General features: G+C 42.8%; 1 protein-coding gene across 4 annotated transcripts; it reads right to left on the reverse strand.

The window, feature by feature from the left end:
• Nucleotides 1-1,247: 1,247 nt before the first annotated feature.
• LOC144683624 (methyltransferase-like protein 27) lies at nt 1,248-18,257 on the reverse strand. 4 transcript variants are annotated; one of them, XM_078546832.1, is made up of 6 exons: nt 17,755-18,257; nt 17,401-17,520; nt 12,149-12,277; nt 4,332-4,470; nt 3,934-4,026; nt 1,248-1,727 (listed from the first exon to the last, which is right to left on the reverse strand). In XM_078546832.1, exons 2-6 carry the CDS (start codon nt 17,518-17,520, stop codon nt 1,525-1,527), a joined length of 684 nt encoding a protein of 227 aa, XP_078402958.1. In that variant the 5' UTR covers nt 17,755-18,257; the 3' UTR covers nt 1,248-1,524. The 4 variants fall into 4 exon arrangements, with proteins under 4 accessions (XP_078402958.1, XP_078402960.1, XP_078402959.1 ...); XM_078546834.1 differs by having other exon boundaries at nt 17,772-17,900; XM_078546833.1 differs by having other exon boundaries at nt 17,730-17,843.
• Between the last annotated feature and the right edge of the window lie 463 nt (nt 18,258-18,720).

An 18,720-nucleotide genomic window follows, 5' to 3' on the forward strand; every position in this document is an offset into this window, starting at 1 on the left:
TAGGGGTTGCATTAGGGTCTACGTGGATTTTGGCTTGTAGCCCAAGAATCCTTCCGAGCTCGTCACTGAAAATGGAAGTGTAATTTTGTAACAATTCCTGTAAGTTTCTCATTCTGATTTGAAAAATCTCGGCAATTTAATCTTTTTGAGCCAGTTGCGACCAATTAAACTAGGGCCCACCCCAGCTATTACTATAAGGGGTAAATTTGCAGACTGATCCCCATACTGCATCAGGACTTGACATATCCCTTTCACTCTTATTTCTTCGCCCGTATATTTTTGTAATTTAGTGTCTGATTCTTCCAAACTTAAAGGACGGATTCATTTATTCAAGTATCTGAACGTATGTTGTCCTGTTACAGACTTTGATGCCCCAGTATCGACCTCTATCTTGATGGGTAGTTCATTGACTCTAATGACTACCTGGCTTGGCTCAGTTTGACCCACTTTCAGGCTGTGTAATGAATAGATGTCAGATTCTGCTTCCTCTGGTCCTTCAACGAGACAGATTTTGTGATTTCTACCTTTGTTTTTAAAATGCTGTCTCAGCCAATCTTGACAATGCCTCATTATGTGACCATTGCAGTGGCAGAAAAAGCATTCGATATTTCTGAACTGTTGTTTGCCTACAGGCTGCCTGTATGCATTTCTATCATTAATGTTGTGGGTTTTCAGTGTTGTCCTGTTGTTCTTCAATGGTCTGTACATTGTGGGCGTTTTCCGCCTTTCTGTGGAGTCCAACGTTTTTGTTCCTTTTGTTACCGGCCCTTCCCGCCCTACAAGATGGACGGTGCCATTTTGTGTATCTTTTATTGGCTCTGAGTCTCTAACAGCCTCTCCATGGCTGTTGCCAATTCTAATGCCTTACTGAAATCTAGATTAGTTTCAGATAGCAATCGCTTTTGAATAGCATCATCCCTGATTCTGCATTTCAATCGGTCTCTCAATATATCATTAATTGAAGTTCCAAAAAAATTCCTTTAAAGCAGCTACATAGCCAGCGATTGTCTCTCCTGGAAGCCTATTCCCCAAATTTAATTTAAAACTCTGCATAGTGACTGAGGGCTTTGGCTTCAGGTGGTTTTTGACAATGTTTACTAACTTGCCAAAAGTCTTCGTATCGGGGGTGTTATCAGCCTCCAGCTGCGCCCTTGATATTAACACATTAGTTGGTGCTTGAAACAATATAGGCAGAGAGACTGACTGACTGAACAACCACTGATAGTTTACAGGAACGAAGAACAAAACACTGAAAATGTGTGCTTCTTTATTCGCCTCCAGCTCTAGACTTACAGTTACCCAAGAAGCCCGTGCTGTGTAGCGATTGGTCAATACAGTCACGTGGTCAATTAATTATATTCTCTTAAAGGTACATGGCACTCCACTTTACCACACAGACGGGGAAGATTAGTGGTTTCTTTGCACTAGTGAGTTTGCACTAATTTATTTTCATATTGAATTTATTCAATTGACAATTTTCAAACATGAAGCTCCCAGATTATTCAGGGATTCGTGACAGCATCATTATTTCTTCCTGTAGACACCCACTACCCCATCAACGTACTCTTCTGCCACCCCTGTCGGCAGCATCTCCTTCTGCCACTTGTCCACATAGCGCTCGACAACCTTCTCCCACAGCCCTTTGTTCACAAACTCTTGGATTGAAGCAAGCAGCTTACATCTGTGATCACTCTCCTCAGCTCTCAGTGTGAAGCAGATACAGCCACCTATAAGAAAGAAACAGACAGATCCAAGTGAAGCAAGCACTGGTAAGACAAACATTTCCCAAGAATCCACTCAGACTGCACCTGCATGCTGCATAGCAGACTCAGGATATTTGAACAGTGGGTACCTGTTTGAAAATTTGGCCACAATTATTCTATAAACAATATTTTTTTTTTCATTCGTGGGAGGTGAGCTTCGCTGCTGGGCCAGCATATATTACCCATCCCTAATTGCCCTTGAGAAGGTGGTGGTGAGCTGCCCCCTTGAACCGCTGCAGTCCATGTGGTGTAGGTACACCCACAGTGCTGTTAGGAAGGGAGTTCCAGGATTCTGACTCAGTGACAGTAAAGGAATGGTGATATATTTCCAAGTCAGGATGGTGAGTGACTTGGAGGGGAACTTCCAGGTGGTGGCGTTCCCATCTATCTGCTGCCCTTGTCCTTCTAGATAGTAATGGTTGTGGGTTTGGAAAGTGCTGTCTAAGGAGCCTTGGTGAATTCCTACAGTGCATGTTGTTGATGGTGCACACTGCTGCTACTGTGCGTCGGTAGTGGAGGGAGTGAATGTTTGTGGATGGGATGCCAATCAAGTGGGCTGCTTTGTCCTGGACAATGTCAAGGTTCTTGAGTATTGTGGGAGCTGCACTCATCCAGGCAAGTGGGGAGTATTCAATCACACTCCTGACTTGTGCCTTGTAGATAGTGGGCAGGCTTTGGGGAGTCAGGGGGTGAGTTACTCGCCACAGGATTCCTAGCCTCTGACCTGCTCTTGTTGCCACTTTATTTATATGGCTAGTCCAGTTCAGTTTCTGGTCAATGGTAACCTCCAGGATGTTGATAGTGGGGGATTCAGTGATGGTAATGCCATTGAACATCAAGGGGTGATGGTTGGATTCTCTCTTGTTAGAGATGGTCATTGCCTGACACTTGTGTGACGCAAATGTTACTTGCCACTTGTCAGCCCAAGCTTGGATATTGTACAGGTCTTGCTGCATTTGGACATGGACTGCTTCAGTATTTGAGGAGTCACGAATGGTGCTGAGCATTGTGCAAACATCAGCCAACATCCCCACTTCTGACCTTATAATGGAAAGAACGTAATTGATGAAGCAGCTGAAGATGGTTGGGCCGAGGACACTACCCTGAGGAACTCCTGCAGTGATGTCCTGGAGCTGAGATGATTGACCTCCAATAACCGCAACCATCATTTGAAGGAAGTGAACAATGTGATTGTAACGTTTACATCCTTCTGCTCCTATTTCTGTTTGCCTGTTTCTGTTTGAAGAGTTACCTATCCAGAATTTTACCTGCACCTGGTGTTGTTACCTTGTGGCAGCCATTTTGTTTGGTTGATACTTCCTGTGGGCGCTGCACTGATGGGCCAAGTGGTCTGACAGGGATGGTATTATGACAATTGCAGTTGATAAAGCAGAGTTATTTAAAAATCCCAGAGGGAAACTTGAAATAACTGCCATAACCTATCATTTTAAGTGTTATGTTTGAAATGTGACTCTAAATTCAGGAATCAGTCCACCAGTTCTCAAGGTTTTACATTAAACTAAATGAAACATTTTATTAATTTACACAGGTTAATATATATATACATATATATATATATACATGGCTGCAAATTACTACTATCATAACTTTTAACAAATTCCCAAACTCATCTCTTTTAAGGCAACAGCAGCCCATAGACTTAACCAAACACCAGGCAAAGCATTTTCACCTTACGAATTCAAAATGAGGTTCTTTTCACTTTGGTTCCTGTGGAGTCAGTTGGAGGCTTTCAGCTGCCTTTTGATCTCACATTGCCTCTGCCCTACATACACAGAATGGTTGTCTTGTTATATCTTCCACTACCCATTGAATGCTAATTCTCTTTGCATCAACAACCTCTGAACTAAACCTCTCTAACAATAAAATCTCTTTCATAGTAGCAATTTTATTAGTAATATAAACATATTGCTTGGTAGCTGCTAGATAGGTGTCCGTTTTCACCCCACTTCTTGAATGCTCTATTCAAAAAATGCAAATGCACGCCAAGTCTCTTACATATCAAAATTAGTACACATCAAAGCACCCAGACTAGCTGGCTTTAACCCAATTAAGACACACCCACAGACTAAACTTCTATTTTAAAAGAAAAATACTTTCCAAACTATTATATACATTAATAGCTTCATGACAGATGGACTTTTCTGCTCACCTGATTTGGTGACTCTCAGCATTTCTGGAAGGATGTCCCACGGCAGGTGTTGTTGAGCCAATCCACCAACAACTGTCACTAAATCATAGGAACCTACAACAATTCAATCAACAACAAAGAGGCTTGTTAGACACTGCACAGGCAAACTGTTATCTCATCTCAAATCACAAACATAGAGGAAGTCTTGATCATATAATTCAAGTTCCCTTTAAATCCAAACAGTCAGGTTGAAGATCCTGTTTCTCCACCAGTGGAGGAATTCCAAAGGTCTCTGAAATATTCGGACACCAGCTCCTCAAAGGACCCAAACATCAGAAAGTTGATTGACAGAGTAATGGAGAACTTGAATCCCTGTGGTCTATGGGTGTTAATTAGATGAGATAGACTCAGTTGGTTACCTGATTCTATAGGCAGTGGGTTATCTGCAGTTACCATCCAATGTGTCAGACTCTGATACAGGCCTTTGGATTCAGCTATCTTCAACATTCGTTCACTACCATCTATTCCATGGAAGTTCTTAAATCCCACTTTCTGCAACTAAAGAAAACAGACTTGTTCATATTAGGTATTACCCAACAGGCATCTGATTGTCTATTAAGAACATAAGAAATAGTAACAGGAGTAGACCATTCGGCCCCTCGAGCCTTTTCCGTCATTCGATAAGATCATGGCTTATATTCTTGTGTTTCGATTTCCACATTGCCATCTAACCCCGATAACCTTTAATTCCCTCACCTAACAAGAATCTATCTACCTCTACCTTAAAAATATTCAGTGACCCTGCCTCCACCACCTTCTGAGGCAGAGAGTTCCAAAGTCACACAACCCTCTGAGAGAAAAAAATTCTCCTCATCTCTGTCCTAAAAGGGTATCTCCTAATTTTAAAACAGTGCCCCCTAGTTCTGGACTCACCCACAAGAAGAAACACCCTTTCAAAATCCAACTTGTCAAGGCCGTTCAGGATCTTGTATACTTCAATCAAATCACCCCTCACTCTTCTAAACTCCAGTGGAAATAAGCCCAGTCTGTCCAACCTTTCCTCATAAGACAACCTACTCATTCCAGGTATCACCTCCTTTGAACCGCCTCCAATGCATTTATGTCCTTCCTTAAATAAAGAGGCAAAAACTGTACACAGTATTCAAGAAGCGGTCTCACCAATGCCCTGTATAACTGAAGCATAACATCCTTACTTTTATGTTCAATTTCTCTCATAATAAAGGAGAGCATTCCATTAGCTTTCTTAATTACTTGCTGTACCTGCATATAACTTTTTGTGACTCATGTACTTGAACACCTAGATCCCTCTGCACCTCAGAATTATGCAGCTGTTCTCCACTTAAGTAATACTCTGCTTTTCTGATCTTCCTGCCAAAGTGAACAACTTCATATTTTCCCACCTTAAACTCCATTTGCCAGATCTTTGCCCACTCACTCAACCTATCTATATCCATCTGCAACCTCCTTTTCACAATATACTTTCCTACCTATCTTTGTGTCATCTGCAAATTTAGCTACCATGTCTTCACCGCTCTTACCTAAGTCATTGATGTAAATCATAAAAAGTTGAGGCCCCACCAGAGACCCCTATGGCACTCCACTCGTCACATCCTGCCAATCCAAAAAAGACGCATTTATGCATACTCTTTGCTTTCTGCCAGCCAGCCAAACCTCTATCCTTGCTAATATGTTACCCTCCTACACTATGCGCTTTTATTTTCCGTAATAACCTTTCATGTGGCACCTTATCAAGTGCCTTCTGGAAATCCAAGTACAGTACGTCTACAGGTTCTCCTTTATCCACTGCGCATGTTACTCCTTCAAAAAACTCCAAAAAAATAGTTAAACATGATTTTCCTTTCACAAAACCATGCTGACTCTTTCCAATTGCCTTGATCTCTTCTAAGTGCCCAGCTATAACCTCCTTAATGATCGATTCTAACAACTTCTCCACGAAAGATGTTAAGCTAACTAGCCTATAGTTTCCTGTTTTCTGCCTCCCTCCCTTCTTGAACAGAGGGGTTATATTTCCTACTTTCCAATCTGATGAAACCTTTCCAGAATCTTGTAAATTTTGGAAAATTAACACCAGAGCATCAACTATCTGATTAGCCGCCTTGCCTCTTTTAAGACCCTAGAATGTAATCCATTGGGACCCGGAGACTTGCCAGCCTGCAGCTCCATCAATTTGCTCAGTATCATTTCCCTAGTGATTTCAATTTCACCAAGTTCCATTCTCCCTTTCACCTCCTGATTTGCGGATCTTACTGGAATGTTTTTGTATCCTCTATAGTGAACACACAAGCAAAATATTTGTTTATTTCTTTTGCCATTTCCTTATTATCTACTATTAACTCCCCACTGTCACTCTCTAGAGGACCAACGCTCACTTTGCTTAATCTTTTCATTTTTAAATACTCTTGTCCATTTTTACATTTCTAGCTAGCTTCCTCTCATACTCTAATTTCTTTCTTCTGATTAATCTTTTAGTCATTCTCTGCTGTTCTTTATATTCTGTCCAATCATCTGTCCTGCCACTCAACTTTGCGGAGTTGTATGCTTTTTCCTTAAGTTTGATGCTTTCCTTAACTTTTTCAGTTAACCATGGATGGTGGGTCCTCCCCTTAGAATTTCTCTTTATAATGGGAATGCACTTATCTGAATGCTCGGAAATATCCCCTTAAATGTCTGCCACTGCTTCTCTATTGATCTATCCTCTAGCCTAGTTTCCCAGTATACTTCAGCTAACTCAGAGGTTGTCTCCTGTGGATTTTATCAAGCAGCACATGAAGGGTTAACTGTGCCACTGTGCCAGCATCTACACTGCTCCACAATATGATTGGGAGGCCAGGACTTGGACACTTGCACCAATGCAACTTATTGAAAGTGGATTGGTGAGAAAAATGAAGCATTTGACTCTCCCATGTATCATGGATTGGATTCTCTCTCTCTGTTACTGTTCTCATGGGGTTCAAAAATCAGTCCCTTTAACAACAAAATGCCCAGCTTGTTTCCTACCCTGTGAGATCTAGAAGACACTGCAAGATGTTAATTGCATAAATTAAGGGTAAGGATAAACAGTGGATGGTATTCATTATTTGAGCACGCATGAAGAGACACGTCAAAGGTGGCCATAAACAGGTCCAAGCAGCCGACGGTTGAGGGGGTTGTTCAACCCAGCTGTTTGCCTCTTTTCTGTGGTTCCATCCCCACCTGGGTTTCCCTGTAGAGGGAGCAGGCGGTGTCCACTGGTACACTTGACGTTTTCCACGACCACTGGGCTGAATGACATTTTTAATTTAAATTTAGTCATTTGGTAGTACATGACTTGAGTGTTGCTGAAAAAGAGACATTTTTTTTGTCAAAGATTTTTGTCTTGCACTCTTCAGGATAACTCGCAAGAAAATACCAATGTCAGGGAAACAAATAAATGAGAGGAGAGTGCTGATTGGTTAGCAAGTAGACTCTGATTATAGAGGCACTGCCATGGAGGAAACACAGTTGATTGTGACTGACAGTTAACTGCCAAGCATTGTTTAAACCAGGCAGCTTAGCTCTGATTGTGCAAGACATTACCCTGAGGAGTGAACCAATGAACAGCTGTCACTTATTTTGTTTTACTGAAACAAGCAGTCTGCAACTTGCTGTCTGCAAAGAACAGGGCCATGTGTATCAATATATGTAGCTTCCAGAACACACAAATACATCACACTGAGAGCCTGTCTGACAATCTCAAATTGGTTGTCAGCATAATTCTTAGCACATTGAGGATTATTTAACAAATATTGTCCAATTGTGGAATCACATCTAATGTTGGACACTGTGTTTTGAGCTTTGCAAGCACAGGCTGGTTGAGTACGGTCTGTGCCTTGCCCGTTGTGAACAGCGGAAAGGACATGCTGTTTGAAATGATCCGCCAGTCTTTGGGACAGTCAAATGAATTCCCTTTCCTTGATACACTAGCTGAGAAAACTGCCAGGTATCTCTACCATGGCCTACCACTAGCCTACCTTCACTGGTCAATACATGCATTGGGATTCTTATAGTTCCACGCGCTATAAGATTAGTCTTATCGACAACCTCGTAAATAAAGCCTGAGCCATTTGCTCACCATGCAAGCTTGATGGTGAAGAAGGGTACATCAAAGACATCCTGTGGGTTAATGGTTACCTGGTCAGATCATTTTGCACTGTATATCACACAAGCTCATGAATGGGCTCAAGACCATCACTTTTGGCCCTGAGAAGTGCCCAGTCTACCTCAGATTACCCTGGAAGGGCAAGGTATCTCAAACATTTGAGCAACAGGTGAAGCTAGCTGTTTCATGCTGCTACTATGCAGTAGCAACACGAGTGATATTCACCACTAACAGGATGCTGTCATCAAGCCAAAAAGACATTCTGCCTATCACACAAATGAGTAATGTGGTATATGAATTTCAGTGCCAGTGTGATGCTAGGTTTGCAGGCCGGACGTCCCTAAGATTGGCAGATTATATCAAACAGCATGTCCTAGCCGCTGTTCGCAATGGGCAGGGTACAGACTGTACCCAACCATCCTGTGCTTGCAAAACTCAAGGCACAGTGTCCAATATTAGATGTGATTCCACGATTGAACAATATTTATTAAATAATCCTCAATGCGCTAAAAATTACGCTGACAACGAATTTAAGATTGTCAGTCAGGCTCGCAGTGTGGCACATTTACGTACACTGGGAGCTACGTATATTAATACACAGGGTCCTGTTCTTTGCAGACAGCAAGTTGCAGGCAGCCTTTTTCAGCTAAACAAAATAAGTGACAGCCATTTGCTGGTTCATTCCTCAGGGCAATGTCTTGAACAATCAGAGTCAAGCTGCCTGGTTTAAATTTCAAACAATGCTTGGCAGTTAACTGTTAGACGCAATCAACTGTGCTATCTCCATGGAAATTGCTCTACCAATCAGAGTCTACCTGCCAACCAATCAGTACTTTCTTCTCATACAGTATGAATATGTTGTTTCCCCTCACATTGGTATTTTCTTACAAATTGTTCTGAAGAGTGCAAGATGAAAAGTTTTGACAACAAAGTCTCTTTCTTCAGAAATACTTGATTTAAATTTGACAAATTTCTTTGTTTTTATATTATGAAATTTATTTCTTCTGTGACTCCATGTGCTAAGCTAGCACCCTATGGAGATTGTAACATTTAAGGTACAAGATGTTCCATTGCTTATTACATTTCATCCTGCTTAGTAACAAGGGTGGGACCCTCTTGGAGTGTTGTTGTGATAGGTCACCAGATCAGTTCAAGGGTCAATGACCAGCAGTTCTTGGGGAATCAGTTTTTATTCAGCCAGTCAGTTTTAATCAGAAGAGTCAAGAAGTGTCCCACAGAGAGGGAAAAGGACAGGGAGAGGTCCCAACAGGAAGTCCCAGGTAAGGGCCAGAAACAGGGGATAGAAACAGGTACCAGTTAAGTTAGGAAAAAGAGAGGAGCAGTGAAACAGGCTCCATTAGAAAAAGGGCTATGGTGAGCAGCGCTTAAATGAAGTGGGCTCGGGAGAAGCTCTGGTAATCAATGATGGCTAAAGAGAGACCCTGAAGATCCAAGAAGGCAGCCGAAGGTTGATGACTCCATGCTGCGGGCCGTTGGGGTAAAGGTACCCCTTTGGAGCAGTGGTGTTCAACTAGGCATGGCCAAAGATCTGAAATTGTGCTTGGAAGTTGATACTTGAGCCTACCCTGGAATCCAGGGAAATGGAGTCTCAGAAGGCGAGATTTAAACCCTGTGAGGGTGGACATCATTACAGACATCCAAGTTGGAGCGAAGTTTGGAGAGAATTCCAAGGTCAGATCTTCACATGTGGAGATTGGAAACCTTCGTGAGAGAGAAAGAGAGACGAAATTTCGGTGGGATTGGGTGGTTCACGGTGTTACAGACATCTGGGTGGGTTATTGAGAAATCCATGGAACCTGTTTTGGTTGCATCTGTCACTTATTGTGCAGTGTAGTGTGTCCGACCACCGTTCCCCTGCTAATTCAAATGTTCCTCATACTTAGCCTGATCGTTAGAGTATATGATAGATTGTGTAAATTGATTTATCTTTCTAACCGTGTATAGTTAAGTTTGTTTTTGTTTGTTCAAAACCCATAGAATCTTGTGGCTTTCTGCACTTAGTAGTTTAGATCTCAAACTTTGTCCACATTAAACAAAACATTATTGGTCATTAACCGGATCTCACCAACAACTTGGGCTCAGGACCTCACCCTCCCCATCTTGATGCTGTGTGCACAATCAGATGCAGAGGCGATGCCCCACAGGAGAGCTTCATATAACCCCTCCCACCACCCTTATTACGTTTTCTCCACTCACAGGCTGCAGATGCCTCCCCTGACCATGACAACCCCATTTGCAGCCCAGTACTGAGCCAAATGTCCCCGTCACCACTGAGTGTGAGACAATGACCACACCCCACACACCAAGCTGTGCCTGAAACCCACCACCACCCCACACCACTCATGAGTTTCTGTGCAACTCTTCACTCTTATGCCAAACTAACTCCCAACCTTTTAGCGTCTGTGTGCATCCCCTCCTATTCATGCAAATCGAATCCCATCTGCCCTTTCTGTGTCTGCATTCTACTGGTCCATGTCAGGCTCCAGCTTCCCCACCTCCAATCTTCCTTCTTGCCTGCCATCAATCTCTCTCCCACTTCGACACTACCATACCCCTTCACCCTCATGTCTCTGCCATCTCCCCGTTGTTCAACTCTACCAGATCCCCTTCATCCTCAAGTCTCTGCCCCCACCAGCCCCACAGCTGCCCCCCACCCCACCCCCAGCCAGCCGCCATTCTGATCTGTTTTAGAGATCATTCCGCCTGAGAATCGTAACACAAAATGCTGTCCTGGCGGAGTAGTGTAGCAACCACCATGAGCAGCCCAGTTCAACATCTGGGGCAGTGACCTTGAGCAGCCCCACCATATACCCACCAATGTGGCATAATGCTGGGATCGCTGAGGAACTGGAGCAGCTCTGTTGCAGACGGGCTTCGAATGTTGCACTCATCTCGAAGTCACAAGTGAAGTGAGAGCAGATAGCTGCATGCCACTTACATCCAGTTTTGATTTAGACCAATCTACTTTCCCACTGCCCTGGCATGTAATTGGGAGAGGGAACATGATTCTGGTGAGTAGCGTTTTTAATGAGTATTCATGACATAGTAATGCATGCAAATGGTGTTTGCGACATGGATCAGTGGGAAATCTGACCCACCACCATCCTGCCATGAAAGTGGCAAGGGGCAAACTCCGACTTGCTTTTCGGTCGGCAGAAATCTAACTTTTGGCCTCACTCTAAATTTTTCGGCTCCTGCCCGCCATGGAACCTGCTGCTGGCAGGACCAGAAAATTCTGCCCTAGGGCTGGGAAATAAGTGTGAATTTTCCAGAGTTGCTCACATCCTGAGGTTGAGGATAATTTAAACATTTTGGAAGATGAGGTAGATCAGAGCTCATGTCTATAAAAGACCCAGCTGATTGAAAGGATATGGAGACTGGGATTCACTGCTCTTTGATAGAGCCACTCCAGACTCAATGGGCCGAATGCACTCCCTCTGTGCTGGACTGTTCTGTGATTCTATAATGTTCCTGCAATGATAATTAAGTAGTTTCTTTCTGAGTTTGTGCTCTAATCTGCCTGATTTTCTGATATGTTCCTGCCCAGATGTGGTAATGAGCAATAAGCATGGTCAATGCCAGGAAACTCTCTCCTGTTATGTCAGCGAGTAATGTCTGAGGGAGAGGCCCAGCTATTTAATTCAAATACAAACATCCCAAAGCATTGGCTGGAATTTTTTTTGCAGCTTTATTCGAGTTTAAGAGATACAAACTTTCCTTTGTCCTGGGTAATTCTGGAAAGCCCACGTCAGCCTGTCTTATTCCAATGGAGTTGCTCTCAAAGCTTTGGGGGAGATAAAAGGATATTTTCTTCCTGGAATACACTGTGACCTTTGTCAGAATAATTTAACATGCTTGTGGGGAAGTTGTCAACTTCACCCACTTCACAGTTTCCCTTCCTCACCACACCAACAATAGCAATGCTGATCATTAATAAGAAACATAGGCATTCTAGAAACTTCTCACTATTGCACAGAGCAATGAATAGTGAGAGCAGTTTGCACTGGTTATACCAATATCTCCGTGGTATTTGATTACAGTTTCATCATCTCTTACCCCTTCAGCCACTAGTCCTGTTCCACAAGGCACATCAAGGACCAGTGCACTCTCTCGATTTCCGAGATATGCAGAGTCCACAGTCTCCACACCGAACCTGGGAGCCTGGTAACCCATCACACTCATATGCTGTGAGCAGAAAGATAATTAATTCATACAGTCTGGCTACTGAAGAGTTTTTCTCTGTATAGTCTGTATCTTAGAGCACAGGGTGAGAGGGAGCTGATACTGGAGCAGTGAGATATTTGATGCGTTGGTTTCAATTTTCCAAAATTCCCTAGATTCGGGAAAGGTTCCTTTAGATTGGAAAATAGCAGATGTAACTCCTTTATTCAAAAAGGGAGGGAGACAGAAATCAGGAAACTACAGGCCAGTTAGCTTAATATCTGTCATAGGGAAAATGTTAGAAGCTATTACTTAAGATGTTATAGCAGGGCACTTAGAAAAATTCAAGGTAATCAGGCAGAGTCAACATGGTTTTGTGAAAGGAAAATATGTTTAACCAATTTATTGGAGTGCTTTGAAGGTGTCGCATGTGCTTTGGGTAAAGGGGAACCAGTGGATGCATTGTATTTAGATTTCCAGAAGGCATCTGATAAGGTGCCACATCAAAGGTTATTGCAGAAAATAAAAGCTCATGGTGTTCCTTTAAAAAGTACCTGGATGAGCTCTTGGCATGTCATAACATTCAAGGCTATGGGCCAAGTGCTGGTAAATAGGATTAGGTAGGTAGGTCAGGTATTTCTCATGTGTCGGTGCAGACTCGATGGGCCAAAGGGCCTCTTCTGCACTCTGTGATTCTGTGATTTTGTATGGATAGAGGATTGGCTAACCAACAGGAAACAAAAGGTAGGCATAAATGAGTCTTTTTCTGGTTGTCAGAATGTGACGAATGATGTGCCACAGGGATCACAATTTATATAAATTACTTGGACGAAGGGACAGATGGCATTGTTGCTAAATTTGCTGATGACACAAAGATAGGTAGGAAAGTAAGTTCTGAAGAGAACATAAGGAAATGTAGGATCGGAATCCCCTCCAGCTGGGAAATTTATGGAATATAATTTCAAGCCCACAGACATGTTTTGACCATATGATTGGAACTATAAATTACAAAAGCCAAGCTGCAGTCAGCAGGTACAGGGCTGGTCAGCAAGGGGTTAATTTGGACATCTAGCAAAAACAGTGACTTGTCAAAAGGGTTTGGAAATTGACTGACTGCTATCAGGGAACAATGGTACCAGGAAATGCCATTAGCTGCCATTGACTAATGCAGTCAAAAAGTCTGATAACCTAATACAATGGCACAAAGAGCATATCATCAATGCAATACATTCAAGGGATTATGCAATTAAGGTCTGCATCACAGACAATAGTACTGGAATAGGATCATTCAAACCCTCATTCATTTTGGAGCCAGGATGATGTTACTGTGTGACCTCAAACAGTAGGAGAATTGCTCATATGAGAACTGCTAATATTCATTTGGATATATCTTCCATGGAAAACCCCATATTGTTTCGACCAGGAGGTGATGACATTTGTCTGGACTTTGCGTGGAATCAACTAAATGGACATTGGAACAACAGGAAATATGTTTTGACATGTCTGAGTTAAATTATTATAAAGGAAGAGCAGATCTGATTACCTGGGCTGCAGTCGGGACGAGGGTCAGGGCTGGCCACCCTGACTCACACCTACATTCTATACCAGACATAGCAGCTGTGTTGGTGATTGTAAGTTTCAGCCAAATTGTAGTGATATTGGTCTTAGGGTTTTGTGAAGGTTTGGGGTAAAAACTTGGGGGAGGGTTTTCCCTTCATCAGGCGGGCGGGCGGGCTTGGGAGTGGCTGCGCAATGGTCCGCCGGCCCACGATCGGGCCCCAACCGCGATTTCACACTAACCGGCCAATTAATAGCCAGCCAGTGTGAATCGCGCGCTGAAACACTCAGCACTGCTTGGGTAGGGGGGGGAGGAGGGCGAACGCGGAAGTCAGCGCATGTGCTCACAGAAAGCTCCCTGAAGACACAGAGCTGCCTCATGGAGGTGAAGATTTTTAACTTTACAAATAAAGATGGTAAAAATAAGGAAACATGTCCCCTCATGTGTCTCTGTCACATGAGTAGGGCTATGTTAGAAATGAGATTTAAATATTTTTATATAATTTTAATTAATATCGGAAACCTCATCCTGCCTACGTATGAGGTTTCCTCAAAAATCCAAAGGCCGCTTGGCCTCTTCGCCCGCCCGCCAACCATAAGGTTGGACAGGCAGGGAAAAATTCAGTTTAATTAATGAATTAATGGGCTTAACAGCCCTCTTAATTGTCGGCAGGGTGCCGACTCCCACGCGCGCCCACTGACTGAAATATTGCGCGTTATTTCATGCTTGTGCATGTTGGACGTGTGCCCACATGCCAAGGTGAAAATTCATCCCCTGGTGTTTTTTGCCAGTAATTTGTAACTTGTTTCAGCCACAGCTTGGTGATATTGGTCTGAGGGTATTTTCTTAAGGTTTCAGGACAAGCCGTGGTGTTTTACCCGTGATTTTGTAAGTTTAAACCGAGTCGTGGAGACTTCGGCTGGAGTTAACACCTTTGTATGTTTAAGCCAGAGTCGCGGTGACTTTGTGTTGGGTACTGGGAACAGGTTGTTTAAAATTTGGGTGTTTTGTACTGTGATGTTGTGGGTGATTCAATAACGTGATTATGAATTATCAGAAGAAACTTGTATTGTTGGTCATTCTGTTCAAGCCATACACATGTGAATCTGGTATCATGAACTTGGGTGTGGGGAGGGTCCCTGAGGGAAAAGGGGCACCCCTGCAGAGGCTACTAAGGGACATAGATAGGTTAAGTGAGTGGGCAAAGATCTGGCATGGGGTTTAATGTGGGCAAATGTGGAATTGTCTATTTTGGCAGGAAGAATGAAATAGAAGCATATTATCTAAATGGTGAGAGATAGCAAAGCTCTGAGATGTAGAGGGATCTGGCTATCCTAGTGCACGAATCACAAAAGATTAGATTACAGGTGCAGCAAGTAATTAAGAAAGCTAATAAAATGTTATCATTTATTGTGAGGGGAATTGAATACAAAAGTAGAGAGGTTATGCTTCAGTTATACAGGGCATTGGTGAGACCACATCTGGAGTACTGTGTACAGTATTGGTCACCTTATTTAAGGAGGGATGTAAGTATGTTGGAAACAGTTCAGAGAGGGTTTACCAGACTAATACCTGGAATAGGCGGGTTGTCTGTTAGACTTGTATCTGCTGGAGTTTAGAAGAAGAGGCAATTTGATTGAAACCTTTAAGATCCTGAGGGGTTTTCACAGGGTGGATGTGGAGAGGATGTTTCCTCTTGTGGAAGAATCTAGAACTAGAACTAAAAATAAGGGGTCACCCGTTTAAAACAGAGATGAGGAAAAAAAATTTCCCCCAGACCATCATGAGTCTTTGGAACTCTCTTCCTCAAAAGACAGGGGAAGCAGATTCTTTGAACATTTTTAAGGTAGAGGTAGATAGATTCTTGATAAGCAAGGGGGTGAAAGGTTATCGGGGGTAGGCGGGGATGTGGGATTGAGGTTACAATCAGATCAGCCATGATCTTATTGAATGGGGGAACAGGCTCAAGGGGCCGAGTGGCCTACTCCAGCTCCTAATTCGTATGTTCGTATGTGTTAGACTTATGTGAGGGAGCTTGGCATCCAGCAGCACCTATTATAATAACGCACATGAACAGCCTGTCATCTCCAACCCACTCAATCAACAGATGGAGAATTTTCTGATACAGCTGGGGTACTCAGCCCTAGCAATAATCCTATAATTAAACCCATGAAAAGTTTTGGGTTCATTGTGCCTTTTGTGACAATGCTGATCTCACCTCCTGACCTCCTTCCTTCACCATGCTGATTTTAATTCCATCTTTTCTGTCTTTACACTCCACCTGCCCTCTCTTCTCTTTGACTGTTCTATTATTAACCAGCCTCTTTATCCTGCTTGCTATCCACCCCCACTCAGCTTGCATGGACACCTACTGCTGTCTTTTACTGTACCTGGGAACAGTCATGGCTGAGGTTAGGAGTTAAAGGGTGTTGCAAGAGGTGGAAACTGGCTGAAAGAGAGAAGCTGAGGTCATCTTCAATAGGAATTTTACAGTAGCATGAACATAGATCCCAATGGATCAGTTTGCACCTATTGCTATTTTAATATATATTGACATGACAGTAGATAAATATAGACCCAGAGATGATAGTAAATGGTACCATTTGTGCCACACAAGTGCCAGGCAATGACCATCTCCAACAAGAAAAAAATCTAGCCATCTCCCTGACATTCAATGGCATTATCATTGCTGAATTCCCCATTGACCAGAAACTGAACTGGACCAACCATATAAATACAGTGACTACAAGAGCAAATCAGCAGCTGGGAACTCTAAGGTGATTAAGTCACCTCTTGACCCCCCAAAGTCTGTCCACCATCTACAAGGCACAAGTCAGGCGTGTCATTGAATACTCTCCAATTGCCTGGATGAGTGCAGCTGCAACAGTACTTAGGAGTCTCAACACCATCCAGGACAAAGCAGCCCATCTGATCAGCAGCATATGGACCACTTTAAACATTCACTCCCTCCACCACTGATGCAGAGTGGCAGTAGTGTATATCATCTACAAGATGCATTGCAGCAACTCACCAAGGCTCCTTTAAGAACACCTTCCAAACCCGTGACCCCTACCACCCAGAAGGACAAGGGCAGCAGATAGATGGTAACACCACCACTTGGAAGTTCCCCTCCAAGTCACTCACCATCCTGACTTGGAAATATATCGCCGTTCCTTCACTGTCGCTGGGTCAATCCTGGAACTCCCTCCCTAACAGAACTGTGGGTGTACCTACACCACAGGGACTGCAGTGGTTCAAGAAGGCAGCTCACCACCCCCTTCTCAAGGGTAATTAGGGATAAAAGCTGGCCTATCCAGTGATGCCCACATCCCACGAACAAAAAAAATGTCATATGATGGAGAAAGAACTCCTCTGGTTTCTCTTGGTGATGACTCCACAACTACAACAAGGACATTTTTTCTTGTTGGCTTTTGATGTAAAGTGATAAATGCAGTTCTGATGGATGTGTGGGGACACCAAACAGACTAACCCATGGTAACAATGGCCATGTTGCTACACAGATGTGAAGAGCAATTCGTCCCCCAGAGGTCAGTTCTATGGGTGGTAAAATGAGATGTGAATGTTCTACCTGCTCATAGTCCTGAGCCCAAGAGTTGTAAAATTTCACATTTTCTTCTGTTTCCATTTCGCTGTATAAAGTGAGGAGGTTTGTGGTGGCAGCAGCCACATCAATTTCAGACTTATCCATCTGTGGGACAAAGAATATGAGGCAGTAAAATGAAGGTTAGAATAAAATATTTCATAAAAAATCCTTTCATTCTAAACACAAGGATTTGAAATGAGACAGGTCCATCCAGCCTGTACAAACTGTGCACAGTCGGAATGCACTTGGAAATCAGATCACTACCTTCAGATGTTACTTTAATGTTTTAAATTTGCACAAAGAGGAATGCTCACATTGCTGTGGCTGGAAAGTTCTCACCTGCTGCTCACACTCACAGATGCTCAGTGTAAACTCACTCACCCTCCCAGCGAAGAAATTAAGATGCACGTCCTATGATGGCCTTATGAATGATCCTTAATTGAGACCTGATCGCCCCAATGATCCTATTCTGCATTCTGTAACTAAACTGATTAATGAGTAACGACAGGTCACGTATCTTTTATCTGAAACCCCCCGGGGCCAATTGCACTTTAGATTTCACATAATTTCAGTTTTCAGATACCACATAGAAACTTACATTACAATAGCCGAAGCCTAGGCTAGCTATAGTCTGAAGTCAGTAAAATGGCTAGAAAAGTAAAATATACCACTGAATAATAAATAAGTTTCTTTTTGACACATTTACCACAAAAATCGCAAGGTAAACAGTGCAGCCAAACAACTAGACTTCCTGCGCTAAATGCTGATGAAGTTCCAAAAAAGTGCTGATTTTTGGATGTTTTTGGTTTTCAGGTTTACAGATAAAAGATACTTCGTCTCTAATTAGCTTGAAAAAAAAGGTTGGACACAGCGTGTGCCACAGCAGAGAACTTGAGCTTTTATGTCACGGAAAACATTATTTACCAACCAAAAAGGAATTTGTAGTCAAAGTCAACTGTAGAGTTGTCAACCGGCCAGGCTTACCTTGGAGTCCAGAAAAATTCAAAAATAATCTCCAGGAAATTGCTGTGTGCAACTCAGGGGGAAAAACAAATGGAAATAAAATAAAACAATGGTTTTATTTTCATTTTCTTTGAATACCTTTGTTTATTAGCATAGAAATATTGGAAACTTGAAAAACTGGTTGCTTGATTGACGGGGGAGGTTGTGGGGGTCATGTGATCGAAGCTCCAGGAAGATGTCATTGTTGGTCTTACGTCACTGATGCTGTAGGCTATATATTTAACATTAATCCTTTATCCTACATCTACCCCCGAGCTCTCTGCCCTTATCTCTGGTTCACAG

The sequence above is a fragment of the Cetorhinus maximus genome, chromosome 8, assembly GCF_964194155.1.
Source record: "Cetorhinus maximus chromosome 8, sCetMax3.hap1.1, whole genome shotgun sequence".
Lineage (NCBI taxonomy): Eukaryota > Metazoa > Chordata > Chondrichthyes > Lamniformes > Cetorhinidae > Cetorhinus > Cetorhinus maximus.